At 38.9% G+C, this 19,353-nt stretch overlaps 1 protein-coding gene and 1 long non-coding RNA gene across 11 annotated transcripts in view; both read right to left on the bottom strand.

Annotated features, from left to right (window-relative positions):
- ALKBH3 (alkB homolog 3, alpha-ketoglutarate dependent dioxygenase) overlaps positions 1 to 19,353 on the bottom strand; it is a 55,263-nt gene that overhangs the window by 27,733 nt on the left and 8,177 nt on the right. For 7 of the 10 annotated variants that reach the window (XR_011649914.1, XM_004467288.5, XM_004467284.5 and 4 more), the window contains exons 4-8: positions 18,828 to 18,862; positions 15,275 to 15,322; positions 13,840 to 13,943; positions 12,122 to 12,210; positions 3,441 to 3,650 (exon numbers count right to left, since the gene is read on the bottom strand). Coding sequence is in view for 9 of the 10 variants with exons in the window: in XM_004467288.5 (XP_004467345.1) it covers positions 3,441 to 3,650; positions 12,122 to 12,210; positions 13,840 to 13,943; positions 15,275 to 15,322; positions 18,828 to 18,862 (486 nt within the window). In the remaining variant the exon portion in view is untranslated. The remainder of the gene's footprint in view (positions 1 to 3,440; positions 3,651 to 12,121; positions 12,211 to 13,839; positions 13,944 to 15,274; positions 15,323 to 18,827; positions 18,863 to 19,353) is intronic. The other 3 variants (XM_058305496.2, XM_058305498.2, XM_058305497.2) reach the window with 1 other exon arrangement.
- Positions 10,641 to 12,115, bottom strand: LOC131280021 (uncharacterized). Its single transcript, XR_009187579.2, has 2 exons — positions 11,861 to 12,115; positions 10,641 to 11,263 (listed from the first exon to the last, which is right to left on the bottom strand). It is a non-coding gene; the product is annotated as an uncharacterized lncRNA (long non-coding RNA).

Here is a 19,353-nt window from a genome sequence, read left to right on the forward strand (position 1 = left end):
ACGTAGCAAGGCAAAATGGCCTTGTCTCTACCTTCTCCTTCAGGTTCACTTTCTCCTTGAGCTCAGCTATGCACAATCAGGCATATGGCTCATCTCTCCCCAGGCCTCCTCTCTTCAGCTTTGGCTGCTCTGCTGATCCCAGCCTCTGGCCTGTCTCTCAAACTCTCAGGGTTTCTCCATCTTTCTGCAGCTGTAGGCAATCCTGGAGTGCTCTCTCACATGGCAGAGTAAAAGTTTACAGTTCTCTTTCTCTTTTTGTGTCTCTGCTTTCAGTATTGTTTATATAAGACTCCAGTAAAAGGATTAGGACCCATCCTGGGTTCTGCAATCTAATCAAAGGCCCTTAACTAATGCAACATAATCAAAACTAATCTAACCAAATGATCCCACATACAATAGGCTTAAAAACATAGTTTTCTGGGGTCCACAAAAGACTCAAACCAGACAGTTGGTATCACAGCAAACGAGACAGCTTATAGATTTAGGATGTTAAATTTAAGCCCCATGGTAACCACAAAGAAAATATCAGAGAATATGCAAATTCATGGAAACAGAAAGTAGAGTATAGGTTACCAGGGATGGGGGGTAGGAACAATGGAGAGTTAATATAAAGTGAGTGAGGGTTTCTGTTTGGGGTGAAGGGAACATTCTAGTAATGGATGGTGGTGCTGGGACTGCAACATTATGAATATAATTAATCCCACTGAATGGTATGCTGGGGAGGGGTTAGAAAGGGAACATTTATGTTTCTACAATTTTTTAAAAAGACAATGGCAATACATGACACTGGATTGGATCTAAAAATGAAGGAGAAAAGGCTCAGAAGGACATTACTGGGACATCAAAAAAAATGGAATACAGAACATAAGCTTTATATCAATTTTAAATTTCTTGGACTTGATAAATGCACTTAAGTTGATCACATAAGTGAATATCCTTGTTCATGGGATATGTACATGGTATATGATATGTGCAAGGCATATGATGTGTATAACCTGCTCTCAAATGTTCAGAAAATAGAATGATACAACAAAAGTAACAAAATGTTAAAATTGGTAAACCTGAGTATCTGAAGGTGGGGTTGTGAGTTATGTTGGAGTTCTCTGTATGGGATTTGGATTATTTTTCCAACTATCCTGTAAGTTTGAAATTATTTCAATATAAAAATTAAAGAAAAATTTTTCCCTATGTCTATTGTATTAGCCAGGGTTCTCTAGGGAAACAGAATTGACAGAAGATATCTGTAAATAGTATGAGATTCTATAAAATTGTCTTATGTGACCATGGGGATGCACAAGTCCAAATTCCATAGGACAGGCTGCAAACCAGGGGCTCTGATGAAGGTCCTTGATGAGCTCCCCAGGATATTCTGGCTGTCCAAAAGAGGGATGGGAATTCTCTCTCTGAATGCTGATATCACTTTCCCCTTTAAGACCTTCAACTGATTGAATGAGATGTCACTCACTGCAGACAGCAATCTCCTCAGTTGATTATAGATGTAACCAGTCATCTATACAATCAACTCACAGATGATTAAAGTCTAGGAAATGCCCTTGTATTACAATTAGCCCAATGCTTGCTTGACCAAACAACTGGGCACCATTACCTTTCCAAGTTGACCCATTAGCCTAACCATCACAGCTGCCTTGAGAAGAGGGTCTCAGCTTAAAAATGAAACACATAGTATACATGTAATGGCAGAATGAATTCTATACATGTGTGAACTTCCAATTTAAATGAGTGAAACCCTGTGTATAGAAGCATAATCATACCTAAAAAGAATATGGTGAAGGTTGGATAATCTGAGTCTCAAGCAGTGCTCCTTGGGACATGAAAATGCTGACTACTAGTGAAAACTATGAAGGCTATTCAAAGTGCTCAAGGAGTGAGTTCACTAGATAAGTCACTGGCAATTGAGAATTTCCTGTTAACATATACTGAAGTTTCTACGTAAACAAAAGCAAAGAAAGCCCAATCCGTGGAAACTATACCAATGAAAGGTACTTAATGGCATATATACAAAATTACTCAATGTTTCAAAATACCATGTTTGAAAATCCAAATCCATGCCAGGAAAACAGCCCAGCCCATGAGCAATATATCTGATGAAGAACAGACACCAGCACTGACTAATAATTACATGGTCTGGATTAGGTCATAATCAGAAACAGCCTTGCAGACCTTCCACATTGACTGGGTTTGGTTTAGTATTACGAGCTGAATGATGGGGAACCTGGGTTGGGGACAGACACAAATCCTGAAAATAAGACAATTTGGAAGAGTTTTTTTGCTTTTTGTAACATTCCTACAATCTTTTTTTTTAAGGATTTATTTATATTTATTTATTCCCCCCTCCCCCACTGTCTGTGCTCTGTGTCTATTTGTGTTCTTCTGTGTCTGCTAATGTTCTCATTAGGTGGCTCTGGGAACTGATTCTGGGACCTTCCGGAGTGGGAGAGAGGCGAGTACTCTCTTGCACCACCTCAGCTCTCTATTTTCTCTCCTCTGTGTCTCTTGTGTCATCTTGCTACACTAGATCTTCGTGTAGTAGCATTCCTGTGCTATGTGGCACTCCCATGTGGGGTGGCTTTCCTGTGTGGGCCAGCTTGCCCTCACCAAGAGGCCTTGGGCATCAAACCCTGGACCTCCTACATGGTAGACAGGAGCCCGACTGATTGAGCCCCATCTGTTTCCCCAATCTATTTTAGTCATATGGTTCTATACCTTTTTTATTTAAAAAACTAATAGCCCTAGTATTCCTCAAATGTCATGTAATCTAGTAAGAGCTGGGGTGGAAAGCTAAAGTTACAGTCAGATTAGTCTCTGATTTTCTATTTGAATGTGGACAGACCATCACCTCTGATAATTTGGCTTGAGTTCCCTCCTTCTAAAAGAGTTAAACCTTCATTTGAATTTCAGAAGGCTGGGAAGGCAGTGATGATTCAAGTGATGCTCCCTGAGAGAAAAGTGGCAACATTGTGATGAAGAGCACTTACTTAAAATAAAGCCGCCTTCGGGAGCATCTTCCTTGAACCTCTTTCCTTTTCCTTCTTGCCCCACTAGCTTAGGTCATCCCTCTATAAGCCCTCCTTTATAACATTTATCACAATTGCAATTATGTGAGTATTCAGTAACAGCTACCTGCCCCGCTTAGACTGTATCTCCACCACAAAAGAGACTATGTCTTTCCTCTCTGCCAATGTATTGATACTACTTGGTAACAAGCCCCCAGCACCAGACACAGAGCAGGCAATTCCTTTTGGATGAGTAAGTGAATGAATGGGCACTTTGGAAGACAAAAGTCAAATATGGAGTGAACAACGAGTTGAAACTAAACATGCACTACTGGCTCTAAATCTGAAAATAAGAACTTTTAGGTAATCTATCTTTTCTATAGAATTCTAGAAGACAGGAAGAATATAAAACAAGTGAATACTCACTGGTGGGGGCTTCTTCCTCATCTCAAAAGTGCGAGTGGCACCAAAACTGAGTGAAGCAATGATAGGGCACCTCCCTAAGGAGGGTTCATCATCACTGTGCCAGTCTACACTGTCTTTCTCATCTCGGTAAAGATTGCACAGCAAGGAGTTGAAGGTGTGGCCGGTGTTCTCTTCAATGCGGTTCTTTAGTATGCTCAGCACAGGAAGCCACTGCAATCAACAAGCCAAGAAAAGGGCAGAGACAGTCACATAAGACACAAGCTGACAGCAACATGGAAAAAGAGAAATAAAGGGCAAATTAGTCAAGTTATAAACAGGGGCATGGAATTAGCAAACCACTTGGAAAATAAGAAGCAGAAGGCAAGAACAGTAGTTTAATTCCCTCCCATTATTTCTATTTTGAAGCAAGTTGACCTCCACCATTTTATAAAGACACTAAATTTGGTACAGCAATATCACAAAGACCCTATTCTTCTACCCATCTCATCCTTCTTTCCATGTTAAATACACAACCCTTGCAAAGAAGCATTTGCCAGTATACTCAGGGCAGTCACCTTGGTAAGTCATTAAGACAGTAAGTGGAGCAGGGCATCTAGTTTGCTACCACAGCTAACATGTCACCAAGTAATTAGCAGATATAGACTGAAGTCTGAAGAACCAAGTAGCTTTCCTGCTCTGCGGCCCTCTGTTCATTCTACTCATATTTTATCATGAATGGTAGAATTGCTTTTTTAAAAAGTATTTAATATTTGCGGAGTAGCTAATTTCCTAAAAACAGACCCTGAAGGGGGAAAACATTCTTTTCTACAGACTGGGGATCATGACATACCCTTAGTAAGTGTGCAGGCTGTGGATTACAGAAGATTTAAACAGATTCCACAGTCCTTCCTCCTGGGCACTGTGCTCACTTAACGTAGTTTATATCTGGAACTTGTAGAAAAACCACTGTCTTGTCATGCACATCACAGGAAGCTCGACCCCTGACATTAGGTTGTACTTCGTAGCACAGCTAGTAATGGTTCTTGCTGGAATTCTTTCCTCCCAGAAATCTCAAGTGCTTTAAAAGCTTCCTTTAGGACAGCAGTTCTAAAAATTTACAGTATTAAAAAGCTCTGAAGACCCCAAAGAACTTTTGTTTATATGGGTTACAGCTATCAATATTTGCCAGACTAAAAATGGAAACAGAAACAATTTTTATCTATTAATTTAAACAATCACCAATAAAGCCATTATATGGTAACATAAATGTTCTTTTATGAAAATAACTATATTTTCCAATACAAAAAAATTGGTGAGATGAATGGTACTAATTTGCAAATCTCTTTGTTGTCTGGGCTTAATAGAAGAGAGCTGATTCTCATACCTTCTTCTGCATTCAATCTGTTACATGTTGTTTTGGTTGAAGTGCATGAAGAAAACTGGCTTCACACAGATATGTAATTGGAAGAGAGGAGTATTTCATAGCCTTCACAAATAATTGGAGATATTCTTCTTTGATATTACACCAAAACTCAACAAGTGTATGATTTCTTAAAGGTCAGCTACACTGCGGAATCCAAAACCATAGCAATAAACTTTTCATATTCTGTTACATTTAAATCCATTAGTCTAGCTTGTGCTTTGAATGGATCTTTTAAACTTGCATGATTTTTGTAACATCAGGCACTGTCATTTGAAAAATATCAGTTCACTAAGTTATGCAGCACTTCTAAATGTTGACACATTTCATTATACAGTAATCAAAAAAATAATACTCATTAATATTATCACCGATCTCATCAGAAAAGTCTATGTAACAGGAATGGTCAAGCTTAAAGTGGCTGTAGCAGTTTGGCATTGTTTATGAATTCCAAAAGTAGTTATTGGATTATGTTTGTAAACTGGTCTGTCAGAGGTATCATTTTAATTGATGGAATGATGATTAGGACATTGATTGGGCTGTCAGTAGGGCATTGAGTCTCTGCCCCTTGGTGGGACGGGACTTACAGAGAAAAGACATGGCAAAGAGAAGAGTTGGGAGTTTTAAACTGGAACCCGGGAAGTGAGCACAACAGAAGAACACAGAGGAACAGAAACGGCTCCTTAGACATGGGAGAAGCCCTGGGGAGAGAGACAGAGTCATTCACCTGCTAGTCCACAGTTGGCGTTGTGGAGTGAGCATAGCAGCTGAGCTCTGAGAGAAAGAGAGGAACCCAAGAAGCTTGAACTGTTGGCAGATGTTGGCAGTCACCTTACTCTAACACGTGGAAATAGACTTTGGTGAGGGAAGTAACTTATGCTTTATGACCTGTTAACTGTAAACTCCTACCCCAAATACATACCCTTTATAAAAGCCAACAGATTTCTGGTATTTTATATCAGCATCCCTTAGGCTGACTAATACAGTGGCCAATACCAGCATTACAAAATTCTGAATTTGCTTGAAAACTCAAATTTTATCATTAATCCTGACCACTGTTTTCCTTGAAGTGACATTCAATTCATTCTTTTATGAGAAAATGTCTCACAAATATTTAAGTCAGAATAAGCATAGTTTGTCTGTTAGTTGTTCACATAAAAATGATCCATGAAAAAAGTAGCTAGTTCAGCTCATAACTCAATCAGTCACATATGTATCCTTTCCATTTCATCAAAGAAAATATTAAAAAGACAGATTCGAAGGTTGAGACTTAATAAAATTAATCATTTTTACTGCTTTATAAAGGGATATTCTTAAGTGAAACCAGCAATTTTGTTTTATTTTTACTGGAAATACATGAATGTAAAGAATACAATGACTTCCAGTACAGTTTGGTTACAATGCCTTGATTCATGCTAAGGCACCAGCATTTTTATCCACCATTACTTTTGCCTGTCAGTGCAAATGTGATTATGAAAGTAGTTTTGGGCTGAGAAAATCGTATCAAAATATAATTAGGAGGGTTACCTGTTTAGGATGCTCAGAGGGGATGGTCTGATGCGGGACGGACTCCTGGGGAATGTCTGAATGCTCATTTTGCCAGGGTGGGTTGTACCATTGGGTAGAGACCCAAGAAGTGAGAGTTGGGGTGGACCAACATCCTGGGGAGGACTAATGCCATCAAATAGAGAAAACTGTAGCTCTCGAGAGAAAGGGTGGCTCCCAGGGCATTAGGGCAGTTGAGCAAGTCAGGCCCTGAACACTGTTGTAACTATCCCTGGACGTGGCTCCTCGGGAAATGGAGATTGGCTGTTGCTGTGGGCCCCAAGGGGAGGGGAAAATGGATGTTGAATGGATGGAACCAAGGTAAATGTGGGGGCAAGAGAGGAGTTTCGCAAGAATACACGAGGATGAATATAAAACATGTAATATTACACCAAAAACATATAGGGGACGACAGATTAATAATGTAAACCATAATGTAAAACATAGGATAACTAAAAAATTTAGAAAACGGTATATCCTAAAGTATGGACCACATTGTAAGCACAGATGACACCTTGTTTGAAAACTATTGTTTCAGAGTCTGTACATCAGTTTCAGTAAATATGATATGAATAAGTTAAAAGATTATCACTGTGGAAGGGAAAAGGTTTTATGGTGGATGTGTGGGAGTACTGTATATTGTATATATGAATTACTGTGATCTAAGACTCTTGTGAAGAGAAGCTCAATAATTAGGAAAAAAGAAAAGAAAAAGATAGGATGTAGAAATTTTTCCAAATCAATATGTAGTCTAGATCTAACCTTTAAACTCATTGCTATATTCCATTTCACTAGTAAGGGAACCTGACATTATATTGGGATTCACTTTACAGGAAGTTTTGGATCACAGAGTGGTTCAACAATGGCGGCAGAGGAATACTGGTATGGGATGTTATTGACAGGCTATATATGGTTGACAGGGAGTTATACAGGGCATATGTCCAGGGTGCATGGAAATGTTTGGATATACTCATAGTGGAAACAATTAAAAACAACTGGGGGGGTGCTGGGCTACTGGCCGGGGGAGCTCTGTCATGGTCCCTAGGGGAGCAGCGGCAGTCCCCCAGGTGCAATGGTAAGAACCAGGAAGGAATGAGGGTCCAAGAGTGGGCTCCTGATACTAATGACTATGCTTGTGAGCCTATACGCCTGCAATAAGAACAAGGCCTAGAGCAGCATTGTGCCTGGGAGTTTCCTCCTGACAGCCTTCATGTTACTCAAATGTGGCCAGTCTTGAAGCCAAACTCAGCATGTAGATGCAGTGCATTCCCCCCAGCGTGGGACATGACACCCGGGGATGAGCCTCCCTGGCACTGAGGGATCACTACCAAATACCAGCTGAAGATGCAACTAGAAAATGACCTTGAATTAAAGGTTCAATGCGGATCAGCAGAATATCCCTGTCTACATATAATAACATGACTTTAAAATGCTGTTTGACCTAATGTAAGGGGGAAATGGAAAGGAGAAATGAGTTTATATGGCTACGAGTCTCTAAAAAAGAGTCTGGAGGTTGTCAGAAGGATTGCCCTTATGCACACCTGAGCAGAGTCTCAGAGACAGATAGGGTAGATACAACCCCAGGTATTGGTTCTTTTGAGGGCTAAAGAGACCCACGGGTTCTATGGTCATGGCAGATGGGGTTCACTGCCATGGCAGATGGCCCTTCTTTGGAGCTGGTGTTTCTGCGTGATGGAGCTGGACTCAGATGGGATCTCTTTTCGCAAGACTTTCATGCTACTTTACTGTTATTGTAGTTGGTGTTGGGGCTTAAGATATATTTAGGGGCTTTAAATCTCTGGACTGACAATGTGATAGCCACGCCCTGAACCTCAACAGACTTCAAATCCTACACTCTGATGTATTGGACTTGCCCCACTCAGCTAACATGGAGTTGAAGAAGGACAACCACCACACCAGGGAGCCTAGAGTACCTACAGTTGAAGGCAGGAGGATTGCATCCAGCATCCATGTGGAGTCTAAGCCCCCTCTTGACATAGATGTGCAATGGACACGACCAATCCAATGTCCACAGAGAAAATGTGGCATTGGTGTGGGAAGGGTGGCCATGGTGGCTGCTGGGTGTGGGGAATGGGAGGAAGAGATGAGATGGGGGGCGTTTTCGGAACTTGGAGTTGTCCTGGGTGGTGCTTCACGGACAACTGCGGGACACGGACAACTGCGGGACACTGTAGATCCTCCCAGGGCCCACTGGATGGAATGTGGGAGAGTGTGGGCTATGATGTGGACCACTGACTATGGGGTGCAGCAATGCCTGGAGATGTACTTACCACATGCAATGGATGTGTCATGATGATGGGGGAGAGTGTTGCTGTGGGGGGAGTGGGGGGCGGGGGCAGTGGGGTTGAATGGGACTTCATATTTTTTGAATGTGGTATTTCGAAAAAAATGAATAAAAAAATAAAAAAAAGAAAAGAAAAGAAAAGAAAAAGAAAAAAAAGAAAAAAAGAAAGTAGTTTTGGCCTTGTGGATCCCTGAAAAGGCTTTCCTCCAGGAATCCATAGATTATACTTTGAGAACTGCTACCTTAGAGAACTCCTTAAAAGTTTATGTTATATGTTTGGCAGTAAAGAAATTTATTTTCAGCAAAGGAAAGCATAATATTATTATTAAGTATAGCCCATTGCTACTATCAGGTCAAACTGCTGGGGAAGCATATTGGGAACCACTCAGCTTTGCTGTGATGTGAAAACCACGGTAATGCTGGGATTCCTTATAGATGTTAGCATTATATTCTAAGCAGAGGATTTTAACAAATAGCAATACCAACAAACAAAACTCAGACGGAAAAAACAGAAATGCTAGTAAATTTCAAAGAGTAATTCCAATAATAATATTAGCAACCTGTATTTCCTATTTATTTTTTGGCTTTAAACTTAACTTCATGGAGATAAAGATCAGATACTAGAATTCTACACTTGACAAGAAAAACAAAAATGCAAAGGAGGAAGATGGTTTTCCTGCAATGTGACTGAGAAACTAATTAGCAAATCCCTGACTTGCTGAGATACTGAGCACTGTGATAACATCAAGTTTGCATTATGCTTTTAAGTGGGTATTTTTTTTTTCTTGGTTATTTTTGGTGGTGAAGTACAGAGAAAAGTAGAAAAAAGGGAATAAAGAACTAAAGGACTAAATTTAGACTCCCCAACCAATATTCTATACAGTTCCTCAGAACTGAATGTCTAAATTAAAATTCAGTGTCATCTCACTTGTTCAGTGAAGACATTCTATCCTCAAAAGGCATCTGAAGAAGAGAGGATGAGAATATACAAATCACAGAAGTGAAAGGACCTATGCAGTGGATCTCAAACTTTGTTTTGTAGAGTCCTAGGGCATCACAGAAGTGCCTCCAATAGGGGAAATGAGAGGTCAAGTTGTGGGACTCCCAATCTATCCCTGCTTCAGACAAAGCATTCTACTTTTATCTGTATTCTATATTGGGGCCATACAAGATTTAATTTGAACAAAGACTAAAAGAAATTTGAAAATCTATGAGGGAGGGAAGCAGATGTGGCTCAACCCATTGGGCTCCTATCTGTCATATGGGAGCCCCCGGGTTCACTTTCCAGGGACTCCTTGTGAAGGTAAGCTGGCCCGAGCTCGGGGAGAGCTGACAGCCCGTGCCCGCAGAGAGCTGGCACAGCAAGATGACGCAACAAAGGGAGACAAGTAGACACAGAAGAATGCAGCGAATGGACACAGAGAGCAGACAGCAAGCAAGTGGCAAGGCGGGGGATGGATAAATAGATAAAAATAAATCTTAAAAAAAATAAAATCTATGACTGAACCTGTTCCTTTTCAGTGGATATTAAGCCAGAAGTAATACTTCAATTTTGAAATTAAGTACCCCCAACATACATATATACACATTAGTGAATCCCTTTTAAAAAATCCAAGAATGAGGCATGTCTTGATTTTGTTCAAGACTATACATAAACTAAATCTAATAGCAAAAAACATGCAAATTATGAGACAGACAAATCCAAATAAAAATATTCTAATTCAACAACCTTCACATCTAACAAATAGGGCTTGCTTGAATAAATTATGGTACACACATATCATTAAATACTATGTAGTCATTAAACATAACATTGTGGAAGAACAATGACAGAATGCATTAATAATACATGGTTAAATGAAACATAGTATACATAATTGATTTTATTTTTATAGAAAGAGAAATCTCTACATATATTTTCCAAAAATAAGATTGAAACAAAAACATCAGGTGTTGGAATTATTAGGAATTTTATTATTCTTTATGTCTATCTACAATTTCTAAATTTTCAATAATGAGTAAATATTTCTCACATTATTTAAAAGTCATTTAAAAAATTCTTTTGAAGAGATATCAAAATGTCCCCAAAGTGTAAGACAATAAGCAGATCCTTTGTGTCTTGTGCTTATTCTAAAGCAGTGATTACCAACCAGGGGTGACATTTCCCCTCAGCAGACATTTAGCAAACTCTGGAAACATTTTTGGTTGTTCTGTCAGGGTGTGGAATGCTACTGGCTTCTAGTGGGTAGAGTTCAGGATAAAGCTCAACAGCCTACAGTGCACAGGACAGCTGCCCACGACAGAGGATTATCCAGCCCCAAATGTCAGTAGTACAAAGGTTGAGAACTCCTCTTCTAAAGATTAACTAGAATGAATGAAATATAACTTCTTCTCCAGAGCTGGTTTAATCCTCAACTTCTCTGCTATGACTATTAGAAAGGAAGTAAATTAATTTTGACAGAAAGAAGGGAGCAGTCTATATTGGATTGATCTAATTTAATTCTCTTCATTTTTCCGAATCAGCCTCGGATTTAAAGGGCCTCAACACTTCTCTGGTCACATTCTAATGCAAACCTAGAAACCAAAGCAAGCAGATTAGCTCCTTCTGTGAAAAACCCATGTAGCCCCAACCAATGGTTTAGTTCTGGACAGCTTAATAAAGTGGTAGTTTGTGATTACAAATACTGAAACTCTAAAATGTGTCACTACTTCTGTTTATACTACTACCATAAGCAAAACTCCATTTCCTCAAACTCTCTTTCAATAAAGCCAACATTTTCTGCCAAAGGCAAGATTCCAGGGATTAAACAGGGAGCTATTTCCTGAACCTTAGTTCCATCCTCTGGACAAGCTTAATTTATAGACTAGAATATCTTTGTCTACTGTTATGGAAATTTTTTTTTTAAAACAAAAGAAACAGTAGAAACAAGCCAAAGCATACTAAGTTGGAAGTCTGAGAGCTACATACAGCCAGAGAATGAATACAAAGTCAACAAGAAAAACACCAGGTTTTTTTCACAAATGGCATGAGTCTAAGAAACGGAAAAAGACATTCTAATTTCCCTGGTCAGTAACAGGGACTTGCTCCCAAAGCAAATGTATACCAAGGTGTACACAGAAGGGTGACAGCCAGAAAAGGTTGTGAGTGAGATTAGGAGAAAAATGGTTTACTTTCTTGAAATTCTGGATTCCAGTTCCAGTTTACTCTGGTTCCAGTTTTTTCTCATCCTTTGAGTTCATCTATGGATCAAAAGCATATAAAAGGTAACAGGCACAAAGACTCAGAGGATTTGTTGAACCCAGAGGATTTTGCTGAACTAGGAACCATCATGCACCTCTGCAAGGTAATTTACTATTTTTCTAGTACTCTATGTTTATACTATATACCATACCATACTGTAAAACCATACCAACGACAATATTCCAACATACGTGAGGATTTGGTTCCATAGTGATTCTTGAATAAATGTAAGGAAGTTCTCCATACCATGCTGTAAGTCTTGGTTGTTGATAAGTTATATCTAAGAAAGAAAATATAGGGCCTTTGAAATGGTTTAGAGATATTTAAGGTATCCCTCCTGAGTGCCAACTCTGTGCCTTGCAAAATGCAAGAAGCTATGGAAAATACAAAGGAAGAGTAAGGATGGACTCTGACCCAAGGTTCCATTTTTAGAGAAGGACATGGGATTTGAATAGAATGGGTAAGAGCTAAAAGGAAGAAAAGATAAGAGAAGGCATTTTGACAGTAACAGCATGGGTGAAGACTATGAGAACAGAATGTGTGGTTTGCTTACGTCAATGTTGACACATACAAGAGTGAAGAAGTCATACTGGGGAGAGGTAGGTCTCAGACTAAGGCAAGTGGCAAAAAGCAAAATACAGAGTCTGAACCCCCATAGGTAGGAATTTGTGGTACCAACATGCACATCTAGAAACACGGCAAATTGTTCACCCATGTGTCAAACACTGTAAAAGCCCTCTTAAATCCAAATGAAGAAAAAGGTACTCTGACCATTCATAGCATGTAACTAATTTGAGACAGAAGTTTTTGAGGTCCAAATTTATTTAGAGAGGGAATTATCTACAGATATGTTTTTCCCACAACTGGCATTAACCGAAAGAAAAAAAACAACAACAAAAACAGTAATAAAAGTAACTAACATTCACTGAAGGTTTACTATGTAACAAGCATTCTGTTAAGCACTTAATATGCATGATTTCATTTAATTATTATAACAACTTTATCAGGTATGAATCATTATTAGCGTCATTTTACAAAAAAGAAAACCAAGGATCAGAGGTTATTTAACTACAATTTGCTTAAAATCAAAGGCAAATCTATGACGAATAGCTCTGCTGTAGAAACTCCTGGGAGTTAGGAAAATACTTCTCTGAAACAGCTGACTCCTTTTCTGATGTCTGAGTCACAAAACTAAAGATGGTATATACTTTGCCTCTTTCTTTGTAGAAAATCTAAATGCAACATGGTGCCAGAAAAGAAATTCTCCGCTGGACCACACCCGCCTCCCAGTGACCACCAGTGGTATAACAAGCCCTGGTGCTTTTGTAAATGAAAAAATGTTAGTATGAAAGATAAAGACGATGGACAGACATTCTCAACATGAAAAAGCTCAGGAAATATAGTACTCATAAGCCCTTCCTGGGGTGGGGGGGGAGGAATGATAATGAAACTTAGCTAATTAAGAGATACAGCAAAATAAAGTAATTACAGAAACAAAAAAAAAGGTAGTAAGAAGGACAGCAAAAGACTATGCCAATCAGGATTAGAAAAAAACTCTGAAAGTTTCTATGAAGAAAGAGGAAAGTTGGCACCATTTGAACAAATAAAGGTAGTGAACAAAGACAAAGGGAGATAAACATAGCAACTAGAGTTCAGCCAAACTAAACTTGTTCTGATTTCCTGAACTTTCACCTCCATCTCCTGACTCCTGCATGTTCATCCTGATCTCTGAGTATTTTGCCTGGAATACTCTTCCTTGTCCCTTTTGACTGGCCAATTTCTACTCAGCTTTGGGGTCTCAGGTTTTGAAACTCTATTTAAAACTGATGATGGTGAGGAGAAGCAGTGGTATTAGGAATGTTTTGGGGAGGGAGGCCAGACAGCAATACAATCTCAGAGAGCTACTTACCTTCTCTGATACCTGTCCTCTGTTTCCAGGGAACATCCTGAAGAAGCTGGTCCAATATCCAGTCTGCTTCTTTTAACTCAACAAAGCCAGGATACAAACGCAGCCTTGACACAGAAAGAACCCAGGAAAGATGGGTTAGGCTCTAACTGTTGGAGGAATAAGTTAATCTGGATGTTTTTTTTTAATGGGTAGATGAAATCATCTTACCACACTTCCCATGGCAAACAGAGCCTAGTATCACTCAGGTCATGGTGCTCCTGATGTATAATAAATTCCTTTCACGTTAAGATAAATGAGAAAGGAAATGGAGGAAAAAGGGATGCAATGAAGGCTTGTATTTATTTATTTTTGAGATAATCAGATAGACCATGGTTCTACTACTGCTTCAGCATGGCTCAGCTGTGGGATCTTGGGTAAATTACATAACCTCTGTAAACCTAGGTTTTTTTCATCTGTAATACAAAGATGATACCCATTACCTAGGGTCATTGTGAAGAGTGAATAAAATAACTAATAAAATGCCTGGCCCTGTGTTATTTTAATCATTGGTAGTCTTCTGTCAATTCTAGTGAAAGCTAAAGATCACTATACGACTGTAACAAAACAAAATATCCAAACGAGGGTTCTTTCTGTCACTGAAAATATACTTATTTCAACAATGACAGCCAGCTCACAACATTTTTGGATCTCCTTTTAAGAAATGTTCTCAAAGTCCATGGAACAGTCTCTTGCATAGCCTTGGTGGGAGCAAACTGAAGGTGCATTTGATTTTTAGCAAGAGTCATGTGTGGTTAACAATGAGATATGAGCAAAACAACACAACTAATTTTCTTGTGTGACTGTTGAACTTGCTTTAATGGGGCAATTCCCAAAAGGATTATGAACAATGGAAGCACCACTGGAATAATTACAGAGACTTCCAGATACAGAGGAAGCTTCAAGGGTAACTGATTTATTTGTTTTAAATGTCTCATTATTTTATAGTGACAATTAGTACATTCGTGTATTAAGGCGATGGTTTCAAAATGTTTTTAAAACACTAAATAATGCTTAATATATCATAAATCATATAGGTTTTATTATTTTTGAAATCTAACCTAATATAGCAGAAGGACCGACCCAGTCTACAAGTCAAGGCTAAAGCAACTCTAATATTAATTTACTATGTGGCCCTGGGAAAAATTACTCAATCTCTCAAGGCCTCATTTCCTCATCTGAAAAACAGAAGTAATAGTTACTATACCTGACAGAGAGGCTGTGAAAATGTTTTGAAGCCAGATATGCTATATAAAAAGGAGACATTAAATTCTTGCTATCCATTATACCAAACACTATTTAAGAGACAGAATTACCTATTTCAAGTAAGGGATTAGACTATTTTAAAAGACCATACTCAGTGATAATTACAGTCCCTGTATAGTGAGAATTCACTTACCTTGAAACACCCGTGGGTGACAGGCTAATTTCATATACACCCTCTCTGCTAACAAAACAAAGGAAACAAACTTATTAGTATGAGGTAAAACAAAACACTATACCAAGTAAAAGGGCTGTCCTTTTGAGTTCACAAAGTATTGGCTCACAAAAATCATTTAACAGCACTAGGAGGGAAATTATAATCATCTCTGTCTTCTACTGCCACCCAGATAAGGGGCAAGATGACAGTGTATCACTGATTGCACGCGGAACAGAACTGACAGGATCAGGCCATGAAGATGAAGACTGGGATAAAATTAAGTCTGATTCTACCCCTTCAGATTTCATCTATATTTTAGGCTGATGTGTCCAGGAATCTACTACACCTTTGGACACCCTTCGGAAGAGGGGATGCATTTAACAGGTAGCAAGTGTATCTCAGGGCTTGGAGCTTGTCTTACTTTTAAACACTTGTCTAATGAGGTTCTTTCACCGATTAAAATCCTTTAGTGGCTTCCCAGCAACGTTTAGCATTGCATTCAAGGTCCTTGTGATCTAGCTCCATCTCCTGGCAGCTTTTCCTGACTCATTATTCTCTAGCAACAATTGACTGGTAGGAACCCCCAGAATACACCCCATGCTCTTCCAGATGCTGGAATGCTTCTCTGCCACCCAGCACCCTCATCCACTTCCAGCGTTGGTCCAATGGAAAACTCCAATTTTCTCTTCAAAATCCAGCTCAGAATCCTTCTCTAAACCTTTCCCAACCTTCAATCCACCCAAATAAAGTTAATCATCTCATCCTTCATGCTACCACTAGATCTTACATATACATCTACTGTTTCAGATAATCCTGTACTTATCATTTATCTGTTTATCATTTATCTGTTTACATGTCTATATCAGTTACTGGACTATGGGCTCCTGAGAGGCAAGGATAGGGTAATTATTCTGTCTCCCAGTGCCTAGCACATAGTAGATGTACAATAAAAGTTCTCTGTATTTAATCAAATGTGAGACAGTACAAAACTGCTGCAGGTTGCAGTGTAGCAGAGAAGAGTGGTATAGATTCCATAGGCACATCTGTCAAGAAAACAATGTCAAATACTTCTCAGAGAGAGAATAATACAAAGGTCAGTTTTCATATTACATTCTACCATGTGAGTTAGTAGTTTATGATCTCTTAGACAGATGTGTGAGCCCCTCTGAACCAAACATAAGCATACTTATTATCTTATATACATATACCATTTATAAAATGAGTTGCCAGAGTACAAATATGGTGCTTCAGTGTGATATATTTTGGGCCACATTTGGAAACTGGTTTACTTAAAATATTGGACACATTTCTGGCTATTTAAAAAAAAACTAGTTAACTTTAGATGACACGACTTAAACTCTACAGCCAAGCTGGAATGGATTCTGTCATTTATCTCTGACTTTCAAACTCACAATTGTTCATTTTTCCAGACTGAATGTTCAATCTGTACCTTTTAATAAGTTTTATAGTTTTGTTTATTCCCTTTATCTCCAATGAAGGTAATACTACACTGATATTAGTAAAACAATCAGAGACTATTAGAGCCAGACTGGGCCTTAAGTGATTACGTAGTTTTAAAACCTTAATTGCAAGCAGGACCCCAGAAAAAGCCAAAGTAGATACAACCCTAGGTACTGGTTCTCCTGAAGGCTATGGAGACCCACAGGGTATACAGTCATGGCAGATGGACTTGGAGTTCTATGCCATGTCAGAGGGCCCTACTTTGGAATTTGTGCTCCTGAGAGTGATGGAGCTAGACTCAGATGTGACCTATCTATACATGTCTCTTCTGTCACTTTTACTGAACCTGTGGTTGGCGCTAAGGATGGTATATACTAAGGGGACTTGAATCTCTGGACTGCCCATGTACCAGCTGGGCCCTGAGCCTCAGCAGAGTTGTAACTCCTACTCTCTGGTTCATTAGACTTACCCAGGTCAGCTACCAGAGAGGTGAAGATAGTCAACAACCACACCAGGGAATCAAGAGTGCCTACAACTGCAAGCAGAAGAATTGCATCCATCACCCATGTGGAATCTAAGGCCCCTCTTGATATAGAGGTGGTGTGGATATCACCATCCCAGGGTCCACAGAATGGAGGAATAAAATATGGATTAGAGTGGACTTACTTCTACTATAAAAATATTGTGACTAGTAATAGAAGTAATTGTAGCACTGAGGTGGAAAAAGTAGCCACAGTAGTTGCTGAGGGCAGGGAGAGGGAAGAAGAGATGTGATGTGGGGGCATATTTGGGACTTTGAGTTGTCCTAAATGATATTGCAGGGTCAGATGCTGGATTTTACATTTCCTGCCATAACCCACTGTTTGTACTGGGGGAGAGTGTGAACTACAGGGTGGATTATTATCCATGTGGTGCAGCAGTGCTCCAAAATATGAGTGTGCCACAATAATGGGGGGAGTTGTTGGTGTAGGAGGAGTGAGGTGGGGAGATGGGAGGTATACGGGAACGTCTTATATTTTTTAATGTAACATTTTTTGAGATGTATATATCTTTAAAAAAATACAATTTACAAAAATGATGGGGGTCGTGGGGTGGGGAGTGGGTTATATGGGAACCTCTTATGTTTTCTAATGTAACGTTCTTTGTGATCTATTAACTTTAATTTTAAAAAGTGTTAATAAAATAAAATGTCAGTTTGCACTGAGGATCTTGAGAAAACAAAAAAATAAAAAACCTTAATTGTTCAGACAAGGAAATTAAAGTCCAGAGAGATGGTAATAACTCATCTAAGGACTAGTGACATAGCTAACTAGTGGCAGCAGGGTGAAGATTAGATATGCTCTTTGAAAGGATGTTGACATTTGTTTTAATTTCAAATTCTTCTAAGATATACAAGACAACCTGCAAACAACTAAAAAGCAAAACAGACTGCTCTTGGACAATAACATACAAACAATGATAATTTGTTCAAATAAAAGAGTGCTTTTTATTGATAATTTATCTACCTCAGACAGAAAGTGAGAAACAGGGAAAGAGAAGTCAAAGTATCTCTCAGCAGTCTTGGATAAGAACATTTTAGACACAGATCAATATAAGAAGAATGTTTATTATCATTTTAATTGCTCTGAAACAGTTATGTGGTTTTAATAAATGGACTATAAGGTCACCTAGATTCCTAATAGCTTTCATAAGCATTGCTAGTAAAATGGTACTTAGTGGCTTCTCAGAGAGAAGGCTTCAAAGACTCAAGAAAAAGTCCCCCCTGTCTTTCTCTAGGAGATATTTTAGCTCACTGCCTGCAGAGATAAGTGAAATATGATCAGAAAAACTACACCAGAGTTGAAGTTCAATATACAGAGATTTTTATTACATTTCCCACACAATTATCAAATTTAAAAAGGTTTTTCAAAGACAAGTTTAAAGATATCTGAGATAGGAATATCACAGACAAAAGTTCAGGCACTTATTAGGCCATTATCTCTCCCAGATAGAAAAACCAGGGTCAGGGAAAGATCCTGGGCTCTCTGTTTTACTGTGGGCAATTATTAGGAGAAAGCGGCAAATTACTTACTCGATCATGCGTGGTTCCGGGGTTCTTCGTGTGACCTGCAAGGGAACAGACAGATCTTATTTCTGAATGATACCTAATACCCAGGGAGATATACTTACAGGATGAGATCACCATATTCTCCCCTTTTTGGTCAAAACAAATCAGGTTTAAAACAATCTTTTTTATATCGGCTTTCACTACCCTTCCAAGACCCTTATTTCTACTCTTCTTTTAACTATTTTACACTTGTTTGTGGGCAGTAAAAGATGATAGAATTAGAATTAATCAAGGAAGCAGATGTGGCTTAAATAGTTAGGTAACCTTCTACCACATTGGAGGTCCCAGATTCAGTTCTCAGGGCCTTCTAAAAAAAAAAAAAAAAAGACAAAACAAACACACAACAAGCAGACAGAGAGCACAAACAACAAAGGGGTGGGGGGAGAAATACAGAAATAAAATAAACTTTAAAAAAATTAAAAGAATTAATCAATATTCCTAGCAACAAGAGGCTCTGGAAAAACCTTTATAGGGAATTTTTTTTCCAAAG

Source organism: Dasypus novemcinctus, chromosome 10 (assembly GCF_030445035.2).
Source record: "Dasypus novemcinctus isolate mDasNov1 chromosome 10, mDasNov1.1.hap2, whole genome shotgun sequence".
NCBI lineage: Eukaryota > Metazoa > Chordata > Mammalia > Cingulata > Dasypodidae > Dasypus > Dasypus novemcinctus.